At 56.3% G+C, this 10,567-nt stretch overlaps 1 protein-coding gene across 1 annotated transcript in view; it reads right to left on the minus strand.

Moving 5' to 3' along the window:
- IFITM10 (interferon induced transmembrane protein 10) overlaps nt 1-9,037 on the minus strand; it is a 15,034-nt gene extending 5,997 nt beyond the window's left edge. The window contains exons 1-2 of the mRNA XM_006893365.1: nt 9,020-9,037; nt 8,337-8,792 (exon numbers count right to left, since the gene is read on the minus strand). Of these exons, the coding sequence (XP_006893427.1) occupies nt 8,337-8,792; nt 9,020-9,037 (474 nt within the window). The remainder of the gene's footprint in view (nt 1-8,336; nt 8,793-9,019) is intronic.
- Nucleotides 9,038-10,567: the final 1,530 nt, after the last annotated feature.

Below are 10,567 nucleotides of genomic sequence, written 5' to 3' on the forward strand. Positions count from 1 at the left end.
ACAGTACTGTGACTGCTGGGCGGTCGTCAGCCTTGCTAAGTTCTCACTGCATGTACCCTCAGTGGATGAGTAGTGAAAGCTTGGTGGGGACTGGGGACTAATCAATGAGTACCTGATTGATCAGGTTACTGAGGAGGCGTGATACTGGGGTGTGTGTAAGAGAAGGCGGGTGAGAAGGAGAGGACAGCCCTGGTAAGGGAAGTGGGGGGACACAGGGACACACAGATGGACAGTGAGCTGACGGACAGGTGAGTGAGGAGGGAGGCGAGTAAACAAAGTCTTGACAGGTGTGTGGATAAGGAGCCCTGGTGGCGCTGTAGTCAAGCACTGACCTGCGAGCTGAAAAGCTGCACCTGGGACTCACGAGCTGCCTGGGAGAAAGCAGCTCTGCTCCCTGATTCTCCACTCAGGAGCCCCGAGAGGCAGCTCTTCTCTGTCCTAAAGGCTGCCATGAGTCAGGATGGGGCGTGGATGAAGTGGGGAAGGGACGACGGCTGGAAAGGATGTGAACAGAGCAATTAATCAAATTCATAGTGGTCAAGTTGGAGCTGACACACAGCCAAGCTGCTGTTGGGCTTCCGAGCAGATCTGTCACATGAGAGACTGCGAGGGGCCTTGAAGAGCCAGGGAGATGTGGCTTCTGGATCCGAACAACTCCTGAAAGGCTGTGTCTCCAGAGACTCCTGGAGTACTAACAGGAGGCTTTGGAAACCAGGCCTTTGAGGTGATTCTGACTCGTGGACAACCTTCCACAGAGCTTCCCAGACTATAAGTCTTTAAGGGAGGACACAATCCACCTTTCTCCTGAGCAGCTAATGGGTTCAAGTTGCTGACCTCTCAGTTAGCAGCCTGACACACCACCAAAGGACCTTGAGGCAGTTAGGTGCCACTGAGTCAACCACGGTTCACAGCAACCCTGTGAACCATCTATCTCACCCCTGCCCTGCCCTGTCCTGCGACATTCTCTTAAGGTCGTTCTGTCATTCCATCTTGATGAGGGCCTTCCTTTAATGACCCTCTACTTTTCTGAGCAGGGTGTCCTTTTCCAAGAATCCACCCCTCCTAGTGGTGCCAGTCTCACAAGGTTAGCCACAAGTTGTGTGATCCACACGGTCAAATGCCTTTGCACAGTCATTAAAACACAGACCGACATCCCCCTGGTAGTCTCTGCTTTCAGCCAAGAGCCTTCCAACATTGGCTATGATGGCCTAGTGCCATGGCCTCTTCTAACCCTAGCTCGCCCATCTGGCAGTTCTCTGTTGATGTACTTGGTTTTGGATATTCTTCAGCACGATCTTGTCTGCATGTGATACAAATGATACTGCTCAAGAATTTCTGCGCTCTATCAGATCTTGAGATAAACAGGAATCCCAGCACACTTGACTGTGCTCATGCAAAACCTCTACTTGGACCAAGAGGCAATTGTTAGAACAGAGCAAGGAAACACTGCATGGTTCAAAATCAGGAAAGGAGTGCACCAGGGATGCGTCCTGCCTCCATATCTTTTCAATCTACATGCGGAATAGATCATCCAGGGGGCTGGACTCTATGAGGAAGGATGTGGCATCACGATTGGAGACCGACTCATCAACGACCTACGTTATGCAGATGACACAACCCTGCTTGCTGAAACTGAGGAGGACCTTAGGCATTTGCTGTAGAGGGTCAAGGACTGTAGTCTTCAATATGGATTGAAGCGCAGCATCAAGAAGACCAAGATTCTCATCACTGGGGCAACTGGCAGCATCAAGATAGGAGAAGAGATTGTTACTGTTAACAGCGTCAGCTTGCTTGGCTCCACAATCAACACTCTTGGTACCAACAGCCAGGAAATGAAAAGACAAATTGTATTGGGGGGAAATCTGCTGTCAGAGACCTCTCCAAAATACTGAAGAGCAACAATGTCAGGCACTAATCTGTGTCTGATCCAAGCCATGATCATCACAATTATCTGAGAGTTGGACAATGACTAAGGATGACAGAAGAAGAATCTACGCCTTTGAGATGTCCTGGAGAAGAGTACTGAATACATCATGAACTGCTAAGAGAACATGCGCTGGACGTGCTGCTAGGAGCAGCTGCTCCTTGGAAAGGGACATCACGCTTGGAAGGGTAGGGAGTCAGTGAAAGAGAGGAAGACCTTCATCAAGGTGGACTGCCATGGTGACTGCAGCAGTGGCCTCAGGTGTATCAGACATGGTGAGGGTGGCACAGGACAGTATTCAGGTATGTTATTCGTACGGTCACTATGAATTGACGACACCTAACAACAACAAGCAAAAGCGATGTGCCCATGTCGTGAGATGAAGCCTCACCACCCTGCCCTCTAAGACGCACACGGCTGCACGCCCTCTAACAGTTTGTTCTCTGGTCCTTAGAGGACGTACACAGATGTAGAGGCTCAATGTCGTCAAGTGGGAGCTGACAGCTTACCCGCTATTGAGCTCCCGGGACTTTGCATCTCAAGTGCCCGCTCAGCTCTCTCCATCAGAGGGGCCGGTGCACGCGAACTGCCAGGGAGACTCACGCTGTGGGTCAGCAGTGCAACGCCTTCCAGACCGCACCGCCAGGGCTTCCTTCGAGGGTGCATCAGCTCAACTCACTGCAATAAGTCGGAGCCAATTCCTAGCTGACCCGCCAGTGGGCTTTCAGAGTCTGTAAACCACACAGAAGGAGACTGTCCAACTTTCTCCTGCAGAGCACTTGGTGGATTTGAACCTCCTGTCTTAGGGCTGGCAGTACAACTCCTTACCCATTAGGCCATCAGAGCTCCCTAGAGGATATACAGAGGATGGCTAAGTAGGTGAGAGAAAAGAAGAGACGGATGGAGGAACGCATGACTTGATAAGCAGATGCATGCCCGGGTGGACAGGTGGACGAACCGAGGGCCACCACCTGGCATCCTGTCAACGTGTGCTGGCTTGCTTGTTGCTAAGATAGTGGAAAAGAGATCACAGGTGTTTCAACTGCCATTAGGGTCACACATGGGACTTCAGACTAAGGTGAGCCAGGAATTAGGTCCCGATTACCTACTTTCCGCTATCAGGCAGGAAAAAGAACAGAACATTGTCTACCTCCTCTCGCCGTACTGAGCATCTGGAAAGGCCAAGCACTGGCGGGGGAACGCCGCACTGGTAGGACACAGGAGCAATGACAGCAAGGGACACTGAGTGGACAGATCGGCACATCAATCACGATGATGAACGTCTACCCACTACGAGAAGGTGCCGGATTGAGTGACACTTCTTTCTTCCGTACGTGAGATCCTCATAACTCACGGCCGATGCGATGGCAGCTCTTAACAGTAAAGGACGGGCAATCCCCTCGCGTGCCGTTACCGGCTCTGAAAACCCACCGGAGGGTCGTCATGGCCGGTTCCCACTGAACAGTACACACCCACAACAACATGGAAAAGTAAAGGAGAGGACGGCTGAGGGGGGAATGAGACATAAAATGAGGGACATGGTTAGAGACCGAGGTGAGGGTGACAGATGTGGGGGAAGAGAGACCTGGAGTAGCTGGTTTAAGAACGGTGAGGGGAGGAGCCCAGAAAGGAGGGACGACAGGCCACCAGGCTGACAGCGAAGGTGCCGAAGGTGCCAGCGTGACGCTGTGGAGGCCTGAGTGAGCCCAGATCACAGGAGGCGAACAAACGAACGGCTAGAACTGATGAAGGGAGGAACGGCCAGAGGAAGTGAGAAATAATCATAATGTAAGCTGCCAATATGCTTATGGTAATTTGCTAATTAGCATTACTGTCTAAACTAGTTCCTTCTCTAAACTAATCCCTTAAAATGGTTGTTATTGTTATCAAGTCCAGTATGACTCAGAGCAACCCTATGAACAACAGACCCGAATCACATCCTATCCTACCCTGTGCTAAGGGGCGCACGTGCATCCGAGATGATGCGGATGGCACGGATCCCTGACAATGTTGGTGTGTGCTGTCGAGTCACCTGTGACCTATAATGACCCTATGGACAACAGCTCTGAACCCTGCCCTGTCCTGAGCCAGGATCATTGATCCCAACACACCAACCTCTTATCGCCCCAGTTCCTCTATCAACCCATCTCATCCGGGGTCTTCCTCTCCTGTGCTGTCACTCCACCCTTCCAAGCATGAGGTCCTTCTCCAAGGACCAATTTCTCCTCACCACAGGCCCAAAGTAAGTGAGGCAGAGTTTCAAAATCCTAGCCCCCAAGGAGAGACTTGGTTTCACCCTCTCCAAGACAGGCCTATTTGTTTTCTTGACAGTCAGTGGTATGTTCAAGACTGTTCTCAAGCACCACAACTCGAAGGCATCTATTCTTCTTCTATCATCCTTAGTCATTGTCCAACTCTCTGAAGCATAACAAGTAATTGGGAAGACCGTGGCCTGGATTAGGCACACCTTTGTATCTACACTGACACTGTTGCTCTTCAACACTGTGGAGAAGTCCATAACAGCAGATTTTCCCAGTGCAAATTGTCTTTTGATTTTCTGACTGCTGGTGTTAAGAATGTTGATTTTGGATCTGAGCAAGCTGTAATTGTTAAACTCAATCTTCTTCTCCATCCATCATGGTGCTGCCAGTGGGCCCAGTGGTGAGAATCTTCGTCTTCTTAGTGAGAAGCTTCAATTAATATTAAAGACTACGTCCTTGACCTTCTGCAGCAAGCACTTCAGGTCCTCTTCAGTTTCAGCAAGCAAGGTTGTGTCGTCTGCATAACTTAGGTTGTTGATGAGTCTTCCTCCAGTCCTGATGCCACATTCCTCCTCAAAAAGGCCTGCTTCCCAGAATGGTCTGTTCTGCATACAGATTGAAAACAATAGAAACATCGAAATTGTTCATAATGTTTTCTTTCCAAATCCTATCCTCTGTGGCCTTAACCTGCCTTTCCAGGAACATGACACTTAGGGTGGAATGATAAAGGAATAAAGGGCAGGAAAAGAATAATGTAAACAAATTGATGCATGGATAAATAAATGGATGGATGAGTTCAGTTGGTCTTTGGAGAGAAAGAAAATGTAAACAATGATACTGGAAAATGATATAAATGAATAGGATGAGTTGAAGTGTAAAAGCATAATGATGGAAAATAAGAATGAAAGAAAGTATATGGTGAATAGATAGCGAGCTCAGGCAGAAATGAAGTAGAAGAGAGGTGATAGATGGCTTGAGGGCTAACTAGAGGGACAGGTCAGAAGGTGGGGAAATAGAGGACTGAGTGTATTCACAGGTAGGGCAGATGGGTAAAATGGGGGAGACTGCAGAGAAAGTGGGGTTAGTTTAGTGACTCAGTGTACGAGGTGGGGGGATAGGATGTATCAGCATGGATGTATGAAGGGTTGGCTAGCTGTCTAGAGGGGCTGAAGGAAATGGGTGGGTAGGTGAGAGGTGAGGGAGGACGTGTGAGTGAGCGGTGGAGGGATTTATAGGTGAATAGAAGGGTTAGGGGAGGAGAGGACTGACGGGCAGTGGCGATGACAGGGGGAGGGAGAGAAGGAAGACAGGTAGAAAGATGGGCGGACGAGGGCATGGAGGGTTGGATGGGTGAGTGGGTAGATGGTGTTGATGTTTAGAATAGAAGGAAAAAGTCAAACACGTATGTTCAAAACCCAGCGTCCTCCTGACCTCGCTGTCACCATGTGCCAGCAGCCTCTGCGCCCCTATCAAGCAGCTGCCATACCCTGGACATCTACTCCTCTGTACTGCCCACCACCCCGACCTCCCTGCAGTCACGTGCTCTCCCCCTGGACCTGGGACCAGTGTCTGCCTCCTCCTGCCCGCTAGGCTCTTCTCTCTCCACAAGGGCTGCAGATCCCAGCTTCCCGAACACTGCAGCCTCTCACAGTGAGTTTCCAAATCTTTCCTACATGGTCTCAGCCTATCTTCCCAGGACTACAGTCTACTGCTCTCATAGAGACTAGGGGACCCTGTCACCCCCCTTAGACTGTCCACTCTCACTGCGACACTTGTCCTTTGTCCATCCTTAGCCGGGGAAAGGCTGGCCCCTCCAGAAGAGCTCATCCTTCTGCCTTAACAGGGAGGGAAGCATCCTGCACGGGTCCATCTTGCCATGGGTCCTCCGTCCACTCAGCCAAACACCTGGCCAACAGCCTCTGAGCCCCTACTTGTGTCAGCCCTGCTCCTACCGAGAAAGGAGAGTGTGATGGTGTGAGCAGCAGGGCCAGCATCGGGAGGTCTCTCTCCTGTGCAGGAGGGTCTCCGGGGCACTGGGGACTCAGCCTGGATGATCAGTGTGGACTCAGCCTGGGGGATCAGTGCGGACTGAGCCTGCACGTTTGGTGGATGCCTCACAGGGAATACCTGGTCTCCTTGGAAGGCCTGCAGGCCCAGAGGACAGTCACTGCAGGTCAGTGCACACACTGCACCATGACCACAAGGTGTGAGCTGCCAGGGTTCGGGGGCTGAGGACGGGACAAGAGGTGAAGGCAGATTTCAAAGGGCCCTGAAAGCCACTTAAGGAGCTTGGACTCTGTCCAGGCAAAGGCTGGAGCCGTGGCCCCTGCGGTTAGATGCCAGCTTCGGGTGGCTGCAGTGAACGAGGACTGGCCTTTGGGTTCTGCCTCCCAAGCACAGGCATGCAGAGCAGCGCTCCCATCTGCCTTCCAGAAACCCCACACAGCCCAGTGGGCCTTGAGGGTGTACAGTGTGGAACCAATGGCTCGATGGGTGGGTGGGAGGCCAGCAGGGACACAGCGTCCAGTTGTTGTCCACTGGCTTCCAGCCTCTGCTGGGGACACGTGTGCTGACTTCAGTGAATGCAGCTTTGTTTCAGGAACAGATAAAGGAGCAGGGCCTGGGGGAGACGGGGATGGGGTGGGGGACAAGCACTCTTAAGAGACTGAGTTGGAGTGGCAGCCAATATCTTCTGACCCTTAGTCTGCCTGGTGCCCTTGGAAGTGCCCACAGCTGGCTGCAGATGGCAGCACGGCCAGCAGACCCGCCCAGACAGCATGGGAGGCAGGTGGGTGGTCCCGGGTCAAGGAGCAGGAGTCAGCCATTCTTGCTGATCCTCTGTCCATCTGCCCCGTCCACGCAAACCCCAGGAAGGACACCAGGGGCAGCCCTGGCCTGGGCTAGGAGGTGATCCCTTCTCCGCCCAGGATGCCCTCACTCTTCACACCACACAACACTGACCATGCGCCATTTGGGAGTCAATGACCTACCTACAACCCTGCCAGATGGGCCTCCCCTCAGCAGCCGGCTGTCACAGCCAGAGCCAAGGAGAGGAGGGGACAGTGTCTGCACACAGCCACTCTGCCGGACCCTTGTCTGCAGGCCACAGTGAGGGCACAAGGGCAGCCATGCCCAGCCAGCTGTGCCGTCCATTGCCCCGGCCGTCATGTCCCCTGGTCACACAGCCCAGAAGCTGCAGACCAGGCTGTCCCCACATCAAGGGCCCGCTTCTGGTCCGCATCCTCAGCATGCACATACGTGTGTGCACATACGTGTGTGCACACACACACACACCTCCAGCAGCGGAGCCCACGGCCAAGACTACGGCATGGGGCTGGAGCCTGAGCACCGAGTGACAGGGACAGTGACAGAGGAAGAGCCAGGATGAGGACAGGAAGCCAGGTGGCTGGCGGGGGCAGGGCTCAGCTGAGCCTCTCTCTGAGGCCCCTCCTCTCTCCATGCCCCCACCCCCACAGCAATCAGGGAAATGCATCCAGCCCTGGATACTGGAATTGTGCTCAAAGGAAAGAGATGATGTGGTCCTACGTGAGACAAGCTCCCTGGCGTGACAGAGGGTACCAAGCCAAGCACTGCTCCCCACTCTGATGGGCCCCCCACCCCGACGGGCCCCCACCCCAGCGGGCCCCCGACCCAGGCGAGCCCCCCCGACCCCGATGGGCCCCCCACCCCGACAGGGCCCCCCCACCTTGACAGGACCCCAGCCCGATGGGGCCCCATCCTGATGATCAGACACCCTGGGAAGGGATCTCCCAGACTCCTCTCAGCAAGCTTTGGTCATTCCTCCACTTTTCCCTGAGTTGGAGGACTGTGTCCTGTGTCCTGGGGGGAAGGTGTTATGTTCACAGCCCCTTACCCTGGGTCCCCTGGGTGTCAGGGCAGCTAACTAGAAGTGGAGTGTGACCGAGGACCCTAGCTGGGACTCCCACCTAGGTTGGCTTGGCCCCCACGAAGTCCCTGGCTGGGCTGCCTCGGTGCCCATTGCCACCCCTGAAGATCCCCAGAGAGGGATGCCAGGCTTTGGCTCCATCAGCAGGCTGACTGTGCCTGGCACTCCGTCCAGGTTGGCACTCCATCCCCACAGGCCCCTCAGCTGCTGCTTTGGGCCCCGCCCCCCTCCCCGCAGGGCTCACTTTGAGGGAGTAGGCCAGGGCGATGAAGCCAAGGCAGCAGAAGTTGAGGTAGACGAAGTTGAAGATGGACCACAGGTAGTAGTCGTTGACCTCCGTGGTATCCGGGTAGACCTCGATGACGGTGGCAGGGTTGGTCATGGTCTTCTTCTCAGCCACATGCTTGCAGGCTGCTGGGGCCCCTGTGGCCCGCACGCTGCTGTCTGTCTTGCTGCTCTTGGACTCCATGGGGAACAGGGTGGGCGCCATGGGGGGCGAGGCCAAGGGCTCAGGGCCTGGGGCCGCTGGAGCCTGCAGGGCTGGGGGCTTGGACACGCAGGCAAAGCAGCCTTTGGGAGAGCCAGCTGGGGGCCTGGGGATCCAGAAGGCCCCGTCCAGGGGGACTCGGGCTTCCTGGGTGCCGTCCGTGGTGCTGGCTGGGGCTCCCAGCAGGGCTGGGCTCGGGCGGGGGCCCTGGGCCTGGAGGGAGGGTAGAGTTAATGGGTGGTGGACCCTGTGTGCCCCACACCCCCTGTACCCTCCTACAGTTCCTGAGGAGCCCGGAGTACCCAAGGCCACCAGCTGCCAGGCTGCCACCCCCCCCCCACACACACACAGGGCAGCCACCACTGATGCCAAAGTCCTTTGCAGCAGGCTTGGCAAAATCGGGGCGCCTTCGTCACTGCCATCTGCACACAAACACTCACCCACTGCCGCGCCCCCATGCCGGGGCCCAGCCATGCTGACTGAAGGGCGGGTGCAATAAACACCATCCCAGGGAGCCCCGCACTCCACACACAAGGCACACAGTGACACCACCCCCGCCACCAACTGCAGACCTTGCACAGCTCTCCAAGTCACCTGCTTGCTGACCCCCACTGAAACCTCCTGCACAACACCTGCTCTCAACCCCATCCAAACCCCGCCCCCGCGTGTTCCAGACAGTCAGGTAAACAACTCCCAACTGTGACAGCGGGCGCAGACACTGCCACCCAAGAAGCGCGCAGCTGCGGGCGTCCCAGTTCACGCGCCCCCGCAACAGCCCTGGCCCAGAGAACCAGCTGGACCCCAAGCTCGCACACTCTCACGGAGTCACTCACCGGTACCACCAGCAGACCCACAGGCACCGTGAACCAAACACTTCTCCAACAAGGCGCGCGCGAGTGCCCACGCCCCGCAGCCTGTGCGCCCCGGCCCCGGCCCCGCACGGCGTCCTCAACGCGGTTTGGTCCGTGGAGGCCGGCTCCCAGAAGCCGCCTGGTGCCGCAGCGCGCACTCACCTAGTGGCAGCTCGGCGGCGGCCCCTGCGCCTCGGGCGGCGCGTCCTTCTGTCGACCGTGGCCACGGTCTGTCCTCTCCGGAGGGTAGGGGCTCAACCTTGGGGAGGACCGGCGGCGGGCTAAGCGCCTCTGCTCCACCGCGCAGGCCGGCCGCGGGGTGCAGCCAGAGCCTGACTCACGGGCGGGGCGCTGATCCCCGCCTCCTCCGCCAGGGAGGGTGGAGGGGCCGGGCCGGAAGCGGGACCTTCTCGAGCACAGACCGGGGCGCGCCCTCGCCCCCACTGCCCTTAGCGCGCATCGGCGGCCCAGTGCCCCCTCCTCTGCCCCAGCCCCTGCCTGGCCTGCAAACTAGCCCAGCTCTGGGTCCCTCTTCCATGCCTGATCTCATCCACAGCCCATCCACCTATGAGGTCCAGAGCCTCTGCCCCATCATCCCTCCTCAAACCGAGCCCTGTCTGGCTCCTGTCTCGCTCTCACCCCCACCTGGCTCCTTGCCATCTCTGGTTCCTCCGTGGCAGGGGCGTCTCATCAGGTCCCCACTCAGGCCTCACCTCCGCACAGCCCTGTCCCTAACTATTGTGGCTGCCCCTTTGAGCCCGGAACTGAGGCCCTTCTCTTGACCACAGCCCACCTGGCTGAACAGCCAGCTCTGACCTCCCCACCCCCAGGCCACTGCACTGCCTCAGTTCCCTCGAGCCCCCCACAACCTTTCTCACAAAGGCCAGAGCTCGGTCCCCCCAGGGTCCTGTTTAAAAGCTCCGCTACTGAGGCCTGGGGGCAAGCCCCTGCCATCTTCCTAAGGCTTTGTCTACTGCCCACCAGGCTTGCACCCTGACCAGTCCATCTGCCCTCACAAGGTGTTCCTAGGCCGGTCTGTCACAGGCACTGTCACCAGCACTGCCCACTGCTCTACCTTCAGCTCAGACCAGCTCCAACTGCATGCAGTGCAGTCCAATCCAGTCTAGTCCAGCTCAC

Source organism: Elephantulus edwardii, unplaced genomic scaffold (assembly GCF_000299155.1).
Source record: "Elephantulus edwardii isolate Elephantulus edwardi_28Jun2011 unplaced genomic scaffold, EleEdw1.0 scaffold00126, whole genome shotgun sequence".
Taxonomy (NCBI): Eukaryota; Metazoa; Chordata; class Mammalia; order Macroscelidea; family Macroscelididae; genus Elephantulus; species Elephantulus edwardii.